Source organism: Zonotrichia leucophrys, chromosome 7, assembly GCF_028769735.1.
Source record: "Zonotrichia leucophrys gambelii isolate GWCS_2022_RI chromosome 7, RI_Zleu_2.0, whole genome shotgun sequence".
Taxonomy (NCBI): Eukaryota; Metazoa; Chordata; class Aves; order Passeriformes; family Passerellidae; genus Zonotrichia; species Zonotrichia leucophrys.
The window spans coordinates 28,635,321-28,652,422 of NC_088177.1; the positions used below are offsets into that span (position 1 = coordinate 28,635,321).

The following is a 17,102-nucleotide window of genomic DNA, read 5'->3' on the forward strand; positions in this document are numbered from 1 at the left end:
TTACAAGCTCAGTTTTTTGAGTAACTGGTAAGACTCAGCTTTTTAAACAATCAAAAGCTTTACAGTTTTGATTTACAGGTTATTCTGTCTTTTCCAACAATTTGTCTTACTTTCTCAGCACATACTCAAAACTCTCCTTGGAAAGGGAATTGTTTTATGTCATAAACAAGGGTCATCTTCACCACTAAATTTTAAACTTTTGTCCTATATTTCCATTTTCTGATTTTAATTTAAAGACCCACTTAGCAGACTTACACGTCTATCTCCAGTGCCAAAAAACTATAAATATAAGCCCTTCCTGCAATTTTATCTGTTTTTTCATGACTGCCAGAAAAAGAAGTTCAAAGAGCAGAAACTTAACAAGAAGTGCTGGCGTTATCAAAACGCTGGGAGTATTCCATCAGCGTTTGAAGGCATTGAGCTCCTGGGCCGTTATCTGATTTCCGACAGAACTCCCCGCGCTGTCCCGAGCCTCTCCTGCCGCGTCCAGCGGTGTCAGCGGGAGCGCTCGGGGACAGCGCCGCTCCCACGGCGGAGCCAGCGCGGAGCCGGGATCTTGCACAACCCCCAGCGCTGCCGCTCCCCATCGGCCGCCCCCAGCCCCCGCCCAGGCGCCGCTCAGGAGCGGAGCCCCGCGGGCAGCGCGGGGGCTGCGGAGCCACAGCGCGCTCGCCTCAGCGCGGAGCTGCGCCCGCCCCGCTCAGCTCGGCTCGGCTCTGATCGGATCCGCTCGGCTTTGATCGGCTCGGCTCGGCTCTGCTCGGATCCGCTCCGCGATGCCGGTGGGTGAGGGCGCGGGGGGCGGCAGCGCGGGCAGGGCCTGCGCCGCCGGCGGCTGACGGGACTTGTCTTGCAGAGCTTCCTGAAGTGGCTGCTGGGGATCCTGGCGGTCGCCGTGGTTGTGGTGGTGATCACCGTGCCCCTGGTGCTGCTCACCCGCCGTAAGTGCGCCGGGAGCGGGGAGCGGGGCGGGGAAAGTTCTGCGGAAAGTTTCTGCCTCAGGGAACGGGGTCCGGGAGCCCGGGAGGTACGGCCGTCTCACCTGAGAGGGTGGGGGGCGCGGGGACAATTAAAAAGTCTCTGCATTTTTTTGTTTGTTGATAATAATCAGAAACATTGGCGTTTTCACCATTTTCTGGTCATATTGTTGCCAAAGGCTCTCGAACCAGCAGTAAATTGACAATTACTGATTTTTCTAGAGTGTATTGAAAATATTATATTCCCTCTCATTTGCTTTCTTTGCACAACTTTTGTTAACACCGCTGAGTGAAATTATATAAACAGCACAGTTACAGAGGTCAGAAAAGTACAGAAAGGTTCTGAATGAGTTTTTGGACTCTGACCAGTTAGCACTTTCCAGGTCGCCCTTGTCGCTCTGGAGGTTAATGTGAAACAGCATTAAATCCTGATCAAGCAGTGCACTGCTTCAGCTGCTAGGACAGAGCTGCTCTCGTTTTGTGTTCCTGTGATTAACAGCTGAGCAGTCGGGGTGTGTATAACCAGCACAGCACACTCTGAGGAAGGGTTTCTAGACTAACCTAGGTCTGAGAAGTGCACCCCAAAAAAAGTGATGTGTAAGTGGATCTTGACAATGTGCTTGGAAATTGCTTATGTGTGCACCAAGTTGGGGGGTTTTGTTGTGTTGGTTAAAGAGGTGGAGCTTGTGTCACTGGTGCTCCTGTGGCATAATTTACATTAAACTGTTTTGCAGTTCAGCTCTATTAATATTAATATCAATATCATAGTCATTCAGAACTGGATTTTCTAAGTCCAGATATCTGAGTTACATGCCTTCTAGGCTGAAACTTCCATCAGTGGATGCTGAGTCTGTTTTCTCTTATTTTTGGGCAGCTTTTTCCCACTTATCTCAAAAAAAAGCAGATTTTTGAGGTGACAAAAAATACTCTGAATTTCACAAGTGGGGAAGAGCAAGAGAAAGGGTCTTGATAACTTATCAGATGGATGTGTGCAGGCGTAACACCTAGTGAAAGAATTCAGTATGCAGGCCTGAACTCTGCTGAAGAGTTCGTACTTGTCTATCTTGATGCCAATGCTATGTCTTTCTGTAAATAAAGTGGGTTTTCTTCTTTCATGAGTTGTAGCATAGGAGTTCTTTTCCTCTAGAAGTGGCTGCAATTCAAGATCAGTCATTCAGTTACATAGTAAATTAATTTTACTTCAAAGAGGCATTTCAGTTCTACAATACACAGAATACCACCATGCTGTCAGCCTTGGCTTGTTTCCTTTGGTTATAAAAGAGTAGAACAGTGTGTCAGACTTCTTACTGTTGGTTCAAATTAAGGCATAGAGAACACACCCAGGTGGTTCATTAAGTCCCTCTGTGTAAAATACACATTGAGATGGAGTGGTCCCAGTTCAAAAATTTGAATTCCTGTCTCTTCACAAATCAGGCCAGCAGTAACATCTGAGCAACTGTGACCATTGTAGTTTGGGAACTGTAGAGTTCTTTTGAATTTTTGACTGAAGGGTGCTAAACAGATGTTTCCTGTTAGCTGAGAGTGTACAGGTGATATACTCATAAAGTAGTCATTTATAGGTTAGGGCAATTAATCACTACTTTGATTATATGGCTTTAATGAACAACCACAGGACATGAGTAGCTAGGGATGCCTCTTGGGCCATGCAGGTGATTGAGTAAAAAATGAAAAGTGGTAAAACTGCTTTGGGAAGGAGCAGCTCATGTGACTGTGACTATGTGAAATCAAAGTCTGCTCTGATAAAAATCCCTGTAATTGCAGTCAAATAGTTTTCATTTCATCCCAGTGGTTCAAGCATTGTACAGGAAGTGAATATGACAGTTTATGATATAAATAGATAATTCTGAGTTTGAACTTCTTACCTTTGGTCTGCAGCTGTTTTCCCTGCCATGCTTCTCAATGTATTTTCATTTCATAAGCTTAGTATTGATGCAGCACATAATTAGTTGGAGATGTGGTCTCCAGTGCAGTGAAAGGTAGTGGAATTTTGCCTCTCCAGCAGAGTTCTGGCTTTTTGGCTGGCCTGTAGGCCTTGCAAGGAGAACTTCTGCTTCTTTTCTTGCAGACACTTAGCATGGACAAATAGTGACGACTTAAATTTGTGGAGTAGTTCCCTAATTTGAGGTACAGCCATTTACCTGGAGAGTCTGCTGACAGAACTCTGTACAAAATTCTATATTTCATTTATGCCTATTTTGACACTTCATTTTATATTTAATAACCACATGGGGCTACTTTCATCAAACAGTTTAATTTCAAAACAGTGTTGGGGTTTGTATTTGAAGTCTGTTGATCAAAGCATTGTTGTGCTTTGAGCAACTATCCAACAGGTGACTACAGCAACAAGTTGTTACCCTTAAAGGATGAGTATTTTATAAAAACATATTTGGTCTGTTTGTTCGTGATTCACCAATTTGCTTACACTTCTCACAGTTGTTGGTTTTTTTTCTTCTATAACCTTCCATGCAAAAGGCAGGCTGAAACATCCCATGTCTATATTTACCTTTACCACTTCTCTGACTGCAGGTCTTGTTGCATCTGGGCAGGAACACCAGGGGTGGGAGGACGAGCAGGCAGTGCTGGGAGCAGCAAGGAGACAGTGCAGTATTTGCTATTATTCTGCTGCCATGAGCAAGTCATAGGCAGCCTTAGAGGGAGGGTCCCAGACAGCTGCCTGTCCACAAACCAGGTTTCTTACTCACAGCTGTGATTCTCTAAGGGTGAGATATTCACTAAATGAGAAGCTTTTGTGGTCTTTTGATAGAAGTGTGCCTAGGAGAGGCTGGAAGAGCACAGCAGGTCCTGGAGAAGTTAATGACCTTAAGGTGCCTGAGTGTTCTGTGTGAGTGTGAAGAGATAGGGAATGGACATGTTTTCCTGCTACATGTCCTTGACTTCTGTGCCTGTCATTTAGCTCAGTTATCTACCCTCATTCAAATGTTGAGTAATACAATATAAAACCTCTTTATCAACAGTAGATTGCTATTTATAGAGCACTTCTGCTGTTATTTCCTTGCTTTGCATGAGATGGGATAAATTTGACAGAGATTCCAGAGGTATGATTTACCAAGTTAATGATGAAATCCCTCCAGGGGGCTCTCTGCAGCCCCGTGGAGTGGCTTTTGGATAAACTGCTCCAGGAGGTGTCACAGCACTCACATTTAGTTGTGGTCTCTCCTGAATGTCCTGTATCAGCCCCTGGGTATTGGATAGAATTCTGGATTAAGTGAGCCTTTGGCCTGAGCCAGCACAGTAGTTTCTACCTACTTTTGTTTTGCTGGAAATCAGGTCTCTAACTGTCACATAGTAACTGGGGGCTGGAGTATACAGGAGGGGGGAAGAATTTACAGGTTGGAGGAGAAATGGGGATGCAGCAGATTTGGAAAAACTGGCCTGAAATGTCTCTTACTTTTCTGACCACTGAATCAGCCAGGATTCCCTTGCATCTCTCCTGCTGCTCCTAAATTACATGCTTTGATTGCAGATCATTCTTGCTCTTCTGCCTTCACTTTAAAATGGCAATAACCATTCACCTTTTCTGTTTTTTATAATTTCTCTATCCCTTTCTTGTTATTACTGAACATCATGCTTGCACTTGTCTTTCCCTGTATGTGATTTTCCCTGTCTCTCTAGGTAGTGGTGTACATGCAGTAAAGCTTCCAATATTACTGCTTTTATTGTTTACCATGGTTTAAAGTCCGTTCATTTCTTGCCCCCTTTTTTTTTTAATTACACTTGGAAATTAGGAAAATGTACCTTGACACAGGAGAATAACCAAAACATATGCCAAAAGTAATTTCTCAACATGGTTCCATTTTGGTATGGCAATATGTCATACCATAAACCTTACACAATTGTTAACTTCTTGTTTGCTTTACCCCTGTCCTGGTTTTGGCTGGGAATCAGGTATTTTCTCCTGGTAGCTAGTCCAGTACTGTTTTGGATTCAGTATGAGAATAATGTGAATAACATGCTGATGGTTTTTGGTTGTTCTAAGTAGTGCTTACCCTTAAATCATAGACACCAGTTTCCCAGGCTCTGCCAAAGAGGTGCCCAAGGAGCTGGGAGGGAGCATGGCCAGGCAGCTGACCCACCCTGGCCAAAGGAGTATTTCATAACACAGAGTGTCATCCTCACATAACCTGGGGGATTGGCTGCCAGGTTCCCATTGCTGCCTGGACAGGCTGGACATTGATCACTGGGTGGTGAGCAAATTTTATTTTGCATCAGTTGTCTTTCCTGGGTTTTATTCCTCTTGCTTTCCTTTTCATTACAAATATTATTACTATTATTAGGAGTATTGTATTTCTTTTTATTTCAATCATTAACTGTTCTTACCTCAACCTATGTGTTTATCTTTTCCTGATTCTCCTCCCCATCTCCACTGAGGGTGAGGGAGGAAGTGAGTGGTACTTAGTTGCCAACTTGGGTTAAACAATGTCAACACCTCACACCTACAGAAACCAGCTCAATTTTTCTCTTAAGAGAGGGTGGCATGTTGATAGGAAATTTCAAAATTCAAACAGAATTGTTTATCAACTTCGTATGAGTACTGCTTATGTAAACAGTTGAGAGACTTCATTGCAGAAGTTTTTTGCAGTTATAGTTTTACTGTTGTAACAGGGGTGTTATGAAGTAACTATATCTAGTATATCGTTATGACAGTGGAAATACCAGTGTACTGTCAGCAGTCAGATCAGGGTGGTGATGAATCACAGAATCATTAAGATTGGGGAAAACCTCCAAGATCATTAAGTCAACCTTTGACTGAACATCACTTTATCAGCTAAAGCATAGCACATCCTGTCGTTTCTTAATCATTATCAGGGATGGTGACTCCACCACTTTCCTGGGCACTCCTTTCCAATGCTTAACAACATTTTCAGTGAAAGAATTCTTCCTGATGTCCAACCTGAACCTTCTCTGGCACAGCTGCAGGCTATTTCCTCTTGTCCAGTCACTATCTGCCTGGGAGAAAAGCCTGCCCCCCACCTGACCCCAGCCTCCTCTCAGGTAGCTGTAGAAAGCAATACCATTCCCCCTGAGCCTCCTCTTCTCCAGGCTGAACACTCCCAGCTCCCTCAGCCACCCTCATAGGGCTTGTACTGCAGACCCATCACCAGCTCCATTCCCCTTCTCTGGACCTATTCCAGCACCTCCAGGTCTGGCTGGGATTGAGGGGCCCAGAACTGGACAGAGCGCTCGAGGTGTGGCCTCACCTGTGCCAGGTACAAGGGCACAATCACAGTCCTGTCCTGCTGGCCACGCTATTGCAGATCCAGCCAGGATGCTGCTGGCCTTCTTGGCTCCCTGGGCACACCCTGGCTCACATTCAGCCTGGTGCTGACAGCACCCAAGGTCCTTTTCTGCTGGGCAGCTCTCCAGCCACTCTGCCCAGCCTGTGGCACTCCCTGGGGCTGTTGTAACCCAGGTGTAGGATCTGGCACTTGCTGAACCTCAGTTGGCTTTAGCCCATTGATCCAGCCTGTCCAGATCCCTCTGCAGAGCCCTCCTGCCCTCCAGCAGAGCAACACTCCTGCCCAACTTGGTGTTGTCTGTGAACTTAATGAGGATGAACTCAATCCCCTCATCCATGGATGGATAAGGATTATTAAACAGAACTGGCCCCAGTACTGAGCATTGGAAACTCATCATTTGGAGTTTAGAAAAATAAGTCTGCATGTGGAATTGTTGAAAAAGAAAAATAACAAGAAAATGCAGCCTCTCTGAGGAGCCTAAGAGTGAAAGAAGCAGTTTTGCTAAAATATAAACATCCATTGACCTGTATACCATCTTCAAAGCCAATAAAATGCTCTTGAATGTCAGCAATTGATTTATTCTGTCAAAATAATCCTGTTTGACCTTTCTTTTCAAATGGAATCTGAACAATAAGAACAAAAATTTGGAATTCAATGTATGTTGAATATCTTTGGTCAGTGGCACAAAATGGATAAGTAAGAATATACTGGTAATGGCCTACCTTGTAGATAAAGAAAATGCTTCCACTAGAACTTCTATGACTGTACCCTTACAGCTTGGCGTGTGTTTTCATATTCAGATTCTATGTGGAAGGTGTTGACAGAAAATGAAATTTTAATTTTATACATAGCCAACAAATCTTAATAGTGTCCTGATTTTTAGTAATGAGACCTTAGCAAAATATGTATGTCACCAGGGAGAAAAACATTCATCAGTTTGGAAAAATCCCTAAACCTGTTCATCAGCCACCTGTCTTAAATTGCTTCTCCTTTTCCAAGAGAGAGTTTGTTGCTTTCTGAAGCCCCTCTGATTGAAAATGACACTTTCTCGATTAGGAAGAAGTCATATTCCCAACTAGACAACTGTGTATGAATATTAAATACCCACTTGTTCATAATCCATCAAATTAAATATTCAGTTAAATAAATAACCTGAGAAATTAATATTCTCACAGAAACTTCAAGAGCAATAAATCCAGCCTAGTAATTTTTTTTTAAGGAGTCACATTTCAAACGGAATGGGGCAAGCATTTTTTAACCTTTTCTGAGCGTTTTAGGCTAAAATCATTGTTTGTTACCTCTCTTGCAGTGGTAGTCTGTGCTATATATATACAGTTTATATTGTTTGGAAATGAGAGTAAAGCTGTAGTGGCTGATATAAATATCTTCATGTGCTATTCCAGATGTCACAGGTATCCAGCCTGCAGGAAGAGAACCTGCAGAAACTGTTGTGGGGTGTTTTTCTCTGTGTGTGTGTCCCCAAGGACTTTGGTGTCTTTTCCTTCTGCGGCATAAGGAAAGTGAAGGCAGTGTGTTTAAAAGTATCCAAAAGACTGGGGCCTCAGAATTGATGGGGCAGGTTAGCACCTTGGCTGATCAGTCACCAGGTCTGTACTTGACTGTTTTTATCAGTTGCTTTTATTCTAGTCTTTTGATTTAGCCAATTGAAATTAAAATTCCTTCCTTTCTGGACCCTGTAGGTAAAAGGGTATATGCAGGTAGAGGAAGGTAGATTTTAGGTTTCCATTAAAAAGAAAGGGAGGATGCAGGGAGAGAATTGCACACCTGAATTTAAAATCTGTAGTGTTTGTTTTTGGAAGAAAAGAATCCCAAAGACTCACAGACTGCGTTGTTTTTGTTGTTACTACTTGTCATACTGTGGAAAAAGTAGCTTGTGCACTGCAGCCTGTAAGAAAGAAATACTTTACATACAAGCTGACTGCAGCTGAAGCTGATGACCAAACTCATTAGCTTAACTAGATTCAAAGTTTCACTTGGTCTTTTCAGACTAAGGCAGTTAGTTGGCTTTAATTCTCCCATCAAAATTGTAATACTAAAATGAACTTAAAGATACCTTGATGAAAATCACATCAAAAGAGGGATAAATATTTAATCAATAATTTCATCATAATTTTATCAGGAAGTGTTTGTTATTTATTTATTTTTTTTTTTATTAGACCTTCCCTGAATATTTTACTGCTTCTCAGACTTTTAGGGTTTTTTTTATTTGAGGCATTTCTGAAATTTGAGCTTAAGGATTAGCAAATGATTCACAATTGCAACTATTAACAACTGGGGCTTTGCAGTGAGCTTCCTAGAGTGAGCGTGGGGAGAAAGGACAAAGATCACTTCTTTTCAGCTTTTGAGGAGTACATGTTTGCTGAGGTAAGAGAGCCAGAGGTCTTCTGGTAATTTTTTTCACTGTCAGAAAGGTATTTTCATTTCCATGAGTTTGTTGAGTGACCTTGCTGACGCTCCTTTATTTTATGCTTGCTGAATTTACCTTGCAATAAAGTTTTATTGTCTTCCCACTGCTACTACTTTAGAGATGGTTAGCTAAAACACTTTAATAACCAGCAACAAAAAATCCACTCAGTAGCCAGGTTAAGAAGCTGGGGTGGAACAATTTGCAGCAAAAATCAGAATCTCTCTTCTATCTGTTTCTTTCAGAAGAGACCCCTTCAGGAAAAACGTACACTCTACAGAATTACGTGAACAATGAATATAAGTACAAAACACATAATTTGGAGTGGATTTCAGGTAATTCATTTATACATACAACTTGAATGTCAAGAAAATGTGCTACCTTCAGCAATGTACCACCTGCAGTCATCTCATACTGAGGTGACTTCTGTATTCTGAAAAAAAGTCAAATTATTTAATTGTGCCATTATAGAACAGCACATAGCTCAAAGGGTTGATTCCTTGTTTCCCTTAGAAACGTGCTCATGTTCGTGGCAAGTGATATTCTCCTACTGCTAAAAGAGCATACTTGCTCCTGTGCTTTAGGGTAGAAGCATGGTGCCCTCTGAGGTGTGTCAGCTGCCTGTGCTTTGGGCTGCCAGAGAGCAGGGAGATGCAGGCTGCTCTTCCTTCTGAGTAGGCCTCGTGCCCCAAGGGAAAGGGGTGCTGGGAGGTGGATGCTGTGGGCTCCACAACTACGTTTTGTGAACATTCTTGTGCTATAGGCATCCTTTTGTTATAGAATGGAGAAACACAGCATTAAGCAGATTTTGGGGATTTATTTCCTGCTTAAAAGCATAAAGGGCAAATAGAAGCAACTGATGAGCATTTTACTTACTTTTTGTTGTCATCTCTCTTGTGCTTTTAGGAAATCAGTATCTTCACAAAACAGATAATGGGAACATCCTGTGTATCAGTGCTGAGAACGGAACATTCACATTAATCCTGGCAAATACAACTTTAGTATGTTGATTTATATGTAATATATGCAGACATTGGGAAAGGTGTTGGATTTCATATTTTGTTCTGCATAGTCTTTGGAATCAGTGCTTAATGTGTTTCTTTTGCCCTTCCTTTGTTGACAGGATAAGTACCAGGCAAGCACTGTTATATTGTCTCCTGACCTAAAGTTTGCTCTTCTGCAATACAGCTATACAAAGGTACAAGTGCACTTTACAACTGAGGATGAAACTGGAAAAGAAAGGTTTGGGAACAACTGAGAGGCTGAGAGAACATGAGGGAAATGCAGGAGGATGGATGAATGTGATGAATGTAAGGGAACAGTCAAGTTGAGCAGGCAGGAGGAGAATAGACTGGTGTTATCTCTGAGCTTGGCAGAAGAGAGCTGACTGCCCAAGGGAAAAATCATCTGGATAATAATTTGATGTAGAGTTATTGCAAGGAGAACAAGGCTGGATGGTTTATCTGGGAAGACAATCTAGGAGAGTAGATAGGCATGGCTGTCCCAGGAGTTGTGTGGGTAAGGAGAAGTGATGAGTAGATATGCTGGTATACATCTGCTTGTATATGTGTGCTATATATATATATGTGGTTGTTACATTGTGGTGGTAGGAGGTAAGAGTTTAAAACTGAGGTGAATGAAAATCTGCATGTGCTTCAAAGAAGGCTTGTGCTTGGAGTGGGCTTGTGTGTCCCTGTTGCCTCCTGTCAGCGAGCACATGAAAAGCCTGCAGCAGAATGCCTCATCCTGGCACGGCGCTGAGCCGTGCAACAGAGGTCAGCCCACATTTATGCCAGGTGGCATGAAAACCTGGCTCTGGGTGCCAATTGAGAAGCCTAATGGTGGTGATCATTTACTGTGCAGTTTGTGCGCTGAGAAACCGCTGACTTTGTTGTTCTTTCCTTTTTCTAGAGAGGTGCCTGTTCTGTTTGTAAAAAGTTCAGCGCTGACTTGTGCAAATACTTGAGCCCTGTGTCACTGAACACTGTCTACATGCCTGGGCCTTGCAGTCCCAGAGTGGTTCTTGAGCTGTGCCAGATGCAGTCTGTGCACTCAGGCATCAATTTTTTTCAGTTTTAGCTTCCATGCTGGATCCTCCTAAGCCCCCTAGCTTTTGTTTTTCTGAATTGTTCAGAATTATTTCGCTCTTCACTCATCATTAAAGGCCACAAAATGCCTAATATTTTACAGCCACCCTACATATCTCCTTTACTTGTAATTAATTGCTCTGTAGTATTTACTTGTTGCATTCATAAGAGTTAATTTTGTTTTAATGCTGAAGCAAGATATTTTAGCCTTTATATAACAGTGTGATTGAAAGTTCTGTTATTATTAATCTTTATTGCAAAGAAAGAGAGTAACAAAATGAATCATGAGGATGTAGACACTTGTTATGTAATAGCCATCTGGCTGTGTAGTACTAAGTTGTTGGTTTATATCTTCATACAAATATCCAAGAACCCTCTTAGAAGGGAGCATTATTGCAATATGTCAGTGCTGTGGGCTGAATCAAACCTCTCCAGCCCCACGTAGTGAACATGTTTAAATGTGTGTGCATTATCATCATCGTCCTTCTCTCAGTTAAGTGCCCGCAGAGCAATACAGATTTCAAGAGGCAGATTACTCAAAGGGTTTTATTTCTGTGACAGTATGAATGGGAATAGGTCACCCTGGTAGTGGAGGAAATGCTGCAGACATACTGCTGGGACTTGTGAGAGCTATTATAAAATAAGATGCCAAGTTAAATAATACAACATGAAAAATGAGACAGGAAACAGGAAATGAGCCAGTAAAGCACAAGGAGGAGGGTTAACTGCACACTGATGATAGTCTGCCATGTAGCTACAAGGGTTTCTGAAAATCTGCAGCATCTATGGCATCTGTAGTTCTGTCATTAATCAGTCAATGGCCTTAGTCAGAGTTTTTAAGTGATGGCCCCAGAAGAGTGGAAATTCTTTAGTCTTTCCTTAAACTTGTTAGGGATCTAGTACCCTTGTATGTTCTTTATGTTCTCTCTCATCTTAATAAAAATATCTCTAATCTTAATGAAAATAATATTAAATATCTTAATAAAAATCACAAGGAGAGCTTTAGGGGGAATTCAAGCTGCAAGAGATGTGTAACCTGGTGGAATTTATTTTCTTTACTATTAAAATAATTCTTTTGCAGTTGTGGAGGCATTCCTTTACAGCTTCGTATCACATCTATGATTTCGGTAACAGGTCAGTAATTTTTGCACATAAAATGTTGTTTTAACATTCATTCAAAATGTCATTTCACTGATTTCTCTTGGCTGCATTTTGTTTTTGTTTTTCCAGTTCTATCTTAGATGATGGACTACTACCTAATGATACACAGTATATATCCTGGTCACCTGTTGGTCATAAGCTGGTTAGTAAAGAAAAATAAAACTTTATATAGAGTCATTTTCCTACACATGACATGGAAACTCGTGTTGTCTGTACCCTTGGAGTTTTGGTACTTTCCTGCTGCTAGGTAAAGTAGCTGAACTAGTCTCGAAATTGACTACTGTAGCTGGAAAGACTCCAAAGTTCCTCTGTGTGTTTTCTTTTGTTCTTTGATGAAAATGCATTCCTGAAAGTAACTAGTAGCCCCAGCAGTCATGAAATGCACAAATGCACAGGAACTTTGTGTTTTCACAGTTGCAGACAGTAGCTCATCCTTTTCAAAGACAGCAGCATTACAACTGTCTATTTAATCGTCACTCTGTGATTTTTATCTCCTAATTACACAAAAATTGATGAAGTTTTACTTGATGGATGCATGTAATGGGATTAGAGGATTAAAATCCATCTTGTACTCTTTCCCACTGCTGTTTTCTTCCTCCTCTCCTCTTCAGTCCATGTCAATGGTGCCAACCACGACATTTGCAAGGCTTGTGCCTTCCTTGTGTTGTGTGTTAGACTGCCACAGGACAATGTGGTGTTCATTTATTCTTATTGCTTAGTGAATTTGTATGTCAATTATAAAGACCAGCAACAGAAGCAAAGGAAGATGAAAAAAGAGTTTCTGCATCTTGGAGCAAAGTTCTGGAATAAAACTGTGTTGTTCAGTTATTGAAGACGAGAACCAGGGGTGATTAGAGAGGCAGACGGGTGCCAAAAACTGGAATTCTGAGTGCTGCTGAAGAAATGTACCAGCTTTGCAGAGCTATTGGCAGCACTGAGACCCCAGTGAATGTTTTACCAAAGCCCTGGTAGTTTTCCTTGAAAGAAAAATTAGTGGAAAACTCCTGATGAAGGAAAATGAGTTTGTATTTGGGAGAAAATGAATTGCAAGATTTTCAAAACTCAATATAGAGAATTCATATCACTTTTCATATTTGATTTGGTTTTTTGCATCTTGGCCTGAAGTTATACTGCTCACCCTGATTTGTATTAGTAATTCCAAGTTTGTTAAGTATCAAGGCTGTTTGGTGAAATGCAGCTTTTAAAGATGTTTTTTGTCATCTGTTGTAAATTGCCCTGTAGATGAAATAAAGAAAGGAAGTAAGATTTACTGTAGTAGTAATTGTTATCACAATGATGTTTTGCAGGCATATGTTTGGAATAATAATGTTTATGTAAAAGCTTCACCAACAGAAGAAGCAGTGCAAATCACTAAAAATGGAGAAGAAAATAAAATTTTCAATGGAATACCAGACTGGGTTTATGAAGGTAACTACATCAAGCAAGTTTTACTTTCCATTATTATGTAAAAACTTTGGTTTATTGTAATTGTTATCTCATTCCTTACCACTGAAAAATTCAAATTAATCAAACTCTGTATTTTAAAAGAACATGCATTCTTACCTGGGCTTAATGCCTGGCTAGTGTGATCTAAGAATATATATGAGTTTGCCTCATTAGCATTGTGTCACTGGAAATTTTACTGTGAATTAGCTTCACATGATAGATTATAAACATTGATCTAATGTCTCATTTCAGAACTCCAACAAACAGTCTGCATTTCAGTATCTGAACTTCAATTTTAAAAAATCCTATTAAAAACTAATGAGAACAGCACCTAGGATAGAAGAGCCGACTTATCAATTATAACTTAAATACATTTGCATCTCTTTCAGAGGAAATGTTTGGCACCCATTCTGCTCTGTGGTGGTCTCCAAATGGCAATTTTTTGGCATATGCATCCTTTAATGATACAGAAGTCCCTGTTATAGAGTATTCCTTTTATTCTGAAGACACCTTGCAGTATCCAAAGACCATTAAAATCCCATATCCCAAGGTCTGTGTTATTTATTAAACATGTTTGTTCTGCAGTTTCATTAAGAGAGTAGTCTCATTTAATCAGTTCCTGCTAATGAAAATATTGTCTGTCTCTCCTCAACAGCTTGCTGTGATTACTCTTTCTGAAGTCAACAGCATCTGGCAATGTTAAAGTATTTTATTATCTCCAGGGGAAAGAAAAAAGAGGGAGGGAAAAAAGTATGATTTAAGGTTTTGTTGTTTCACTATAAAATTTAGAGGTAGTGAGTAGATGTTGACATAAAAAATCTCTCAGGGAGCTAAGCTGGTACAAGGCATTAGGCAGATGTACATTATCTTAGTGTTGTGCATGGTATTGATAATGGAATTTTCTTCAGCTAATCTAGAATTTTCAGTTTCCTGTATTGAGAGGAAGAGTAGGAATCTGCTAAAGGAGTTTCTTTGCCCACACCTTAAGCTCTTCCAGTTTTAGCTGTGAGAGTGAAAGCTTTAGTGCAAGGAGCTCCTCCTCCTTCCCCCTCCTCTCCACATGACTTTATGCCCACTGCTCATGGCACAGCTGGCACTGGGCTGAATGGGATGAGAGTCAGAGTGCAGAGTGCTCCTTCATGTGCTCCATGTGGGGAGGATTTCGTATTTAATACAGGATTTACCTTTTATTTGGTGTTGTGCAGGATTTTGATTTATCTAAGCAATGCACTTAAGACATAAAGCAAGTACAAATTAGAGTACAACAATTGCACTACCCTGCTGAGTGTCAATACAAGCATGTTCTCATAGCTGGCCTCCATAATACACTCACCAGCACACTGCTGGGCATCCCCATTGCTGGGAAGGAATAGATGGGTTGAAATCCTCTCAAGTCCATCATTTTGGTTCTTTCTGTTCACCCCTGGTATTTTATACTCTGTGTTGGCTTAAGGCATCAGCATGCCCTGCCTGCCCCAATCCATGATGATCTGGCCATCCCAGGAAGATATTTTCAGTCTTGATAATGGAGCAGGGCAGATGATACAGCCAGCTATTGCTTATCTGGTACAGCTGTCTGGTGGAGAAATTGCCCTCTTTATGCCCAGCTCAGCTTTCTCTGCAGCAGCCATGGTCGCTCCCTACCCTTCCCCAAGGTCCTGGAGCACATGGCCTGTGCCCTTGGAGCCTCCCCCAGAAGGGTTGCTGACAGCTGCAGTCCTGAGCATGGCCCCTGAGAAGAGACAAAGGTGTAGAATGAATTGCCAATCTAAATTACACACTTTATTACAAACCCCTTTTGTTTGGAATATTGCTGACTTCTGGAGGTGGATCAAGTTTAGCTACCTAGCTGTCACCACAAGGACTTGGCTGGGTAACCACAAGAGAAGCAGCCCTTGCTGACAGAGTTCTTTTGCTGTCAGCAGCATTACACCAGAGATAGTGCAGTGCATGCTGCAGTCACAGCTTTGGTTGTGATACAGGCAGCTGTGATATGATTAGTTCATGTAAGGTGCTGCTTCCATGGAGAAGCATTTTCCTGTGTGTTAGCAATGGATTTGGTTCTCTCTAGGTACTGTGTGGGGTGTGTAGGATGAGATGTGGTCAAATACAGCAATCCCTGTGATTGTTTCTAAATGTAGTAGTCTTTCTAATCTAGAAACCAATAACCAACACTTCTGTGTGAAAAATACAAAGGATAATTTATGTACCAGTCATAAAACTGCATTTAGGAGCTTGTCTTCTCACATGTTTGCAGTTGGTTGGTTTTACCTTTCTGTCTGTAGTGACTTATTCATCTATAATTTCAAATGCTTCACAAAGAATATTCTCTCTGCAAAAATACAATGAAAAATTTTATTTTTAGGCAGGAGCTACAAATCCAACTGTACAGTTCTTTATTGTGGATACCACATCACTTCCAACTTTCAAGTCTGTTGAAATTTTTCCACCTGCAGAAATAAAATCAAGGTGAGACATTTAGGTTAAATATTTGGTATGCGATTGTTTCTTTTGATGGGAGAGGAGGAGCTTTTATAGGTGACCTCCCTGTATTCAGTGTATATGGCAGTTTTTCCGTGTAATGTGGCTCTGATAGCAACAAGATTTACCAGAGAAAATCTGCACAGAGATTATCCTCCTAGTGATTATATATAGATGGCATATTCCATGTATGTTATATTCAGAATGTGACAAGTTCTTGGCTCATCACATTCAGTGGAGTCTAACTATGGTGAAGTCATTTCACAGTACAACTTTAATATGAGCAAGTTTTCGTATAATCAAATTATAATATATGTATTTCTATTCACTGGAGAAAAAAAAACCAACAAAACAAAACCTTAATGGTAAGTGAAGATTTGATTTCATTGGAAGCAGACTCCTTGCTAAGGCAAGGTATCGTGGTTGTCTTCAGATTTATACTTAAAATGTTTGTTTTCTTTGGGAAGATGGTGAAAATCAGCACCTCTCAGAGTAAATGGAAAATTGTATTCCTCAAAATGCCACTGGAAATGCACAACATGATATAAATGTATTTTGTAAAGAGCAGCTACATCAGTTTAAAGTGCATGCACACAATTTGCTATCCCAAATCTTGGGGTTTGTTTTTTTCTTTTTAACAGTATTGTGGAAATGTTTTAGAGGTTTGCACTTACAAACATGATGGGTATGAAAGCACAGGTTTTACTGATAAACCAGAAAAAAACAAAGGTCTGTTAGCTTATGCAAAAACCAGCATTTTATACATGGGGGCCTATAACTGGAAAATCAGTGCTCTTTCATTTCAGCCTCACCACAGTGTAACATCCATGTGTTAACAGAGATGCAAGTTCTTATGAATATGTTGTTCTTTATCCTTCCCTTGCAGTCACACTGCCATAGCTGCATGTTAGATAGCTGTCGTGCCTTGTTTTCTCCAGTATTCCAGTGCCTCAGAATTAAAAGCCCTTTACATTTTGCTCATTACTGATTAAGATCTTTGCTGTCTTAGAGGGTTTTTAAAATTTTTGTTAATACCTTATGGAATTTGATATGAGGAGAATAATCATCAGCTACCTTCCAGCCTCGCATCCATCTGGCTAACAGAGGTGTGAGTTACATGGAGTTCATCCATTTAAAAATTGATTTTCCACTCTGTTAGTCAGGATTAATACAAATATAAATCTTGAATGATGAGTTCAAGGATCAAAATTCACTCTTTCTCCCATTGGCTGATCCAAATAATGGT

General features: G+C 40.9%; 1 protein-coding gene across 1 annotated transcript in view; it reads left to right on the forward strand.

Moving 5' to 3' along the window:
- Positions 1-378: 378 nt before the first annotated feature.
- DPP4 (dipeptidyl peptidase 4) overlaps positions 379-17,102 on the forward strand; it is a 40,500-nt gene continuing 23,776 nt past the window's right edge. The window contains exons 1-10 of the mRNA XM_064718552.1: positions 379-782; positions 857-941; positions 8,927-9,016; positions 9,588-9,682; positions 9,805-9,879; positions 11,850-11,902; positions 11,999-12,071; positions 13,237-13,357; positions 13,765-13,925; positions 15,741-15,844. Coding sequence (XP_064574622.1) covers positions 777-782; positions 857-941; positions 8,927-9,016; positions 9,588-9,682; positions 9,805-9,879; positions 11,850-11,902; positions 11,999-12,071; positions 13,237-13,357; positions 13,765-13,925; positions 15,741-15,844 — 863 coding nt within the window. The 5' untranslated portion in view covers positions 379-776. The remainder of the gene's footprint in view (positions 783-856; positions 942-8,926; positions 9,017-9,587; positions 9,683-9,804; positions 9,880-11,849; positions 11,903-11,998; positions 12,072-13,236; positions 13,358-13,764; positions 13,926-15,740; positions 15,845-17,102) is intronic.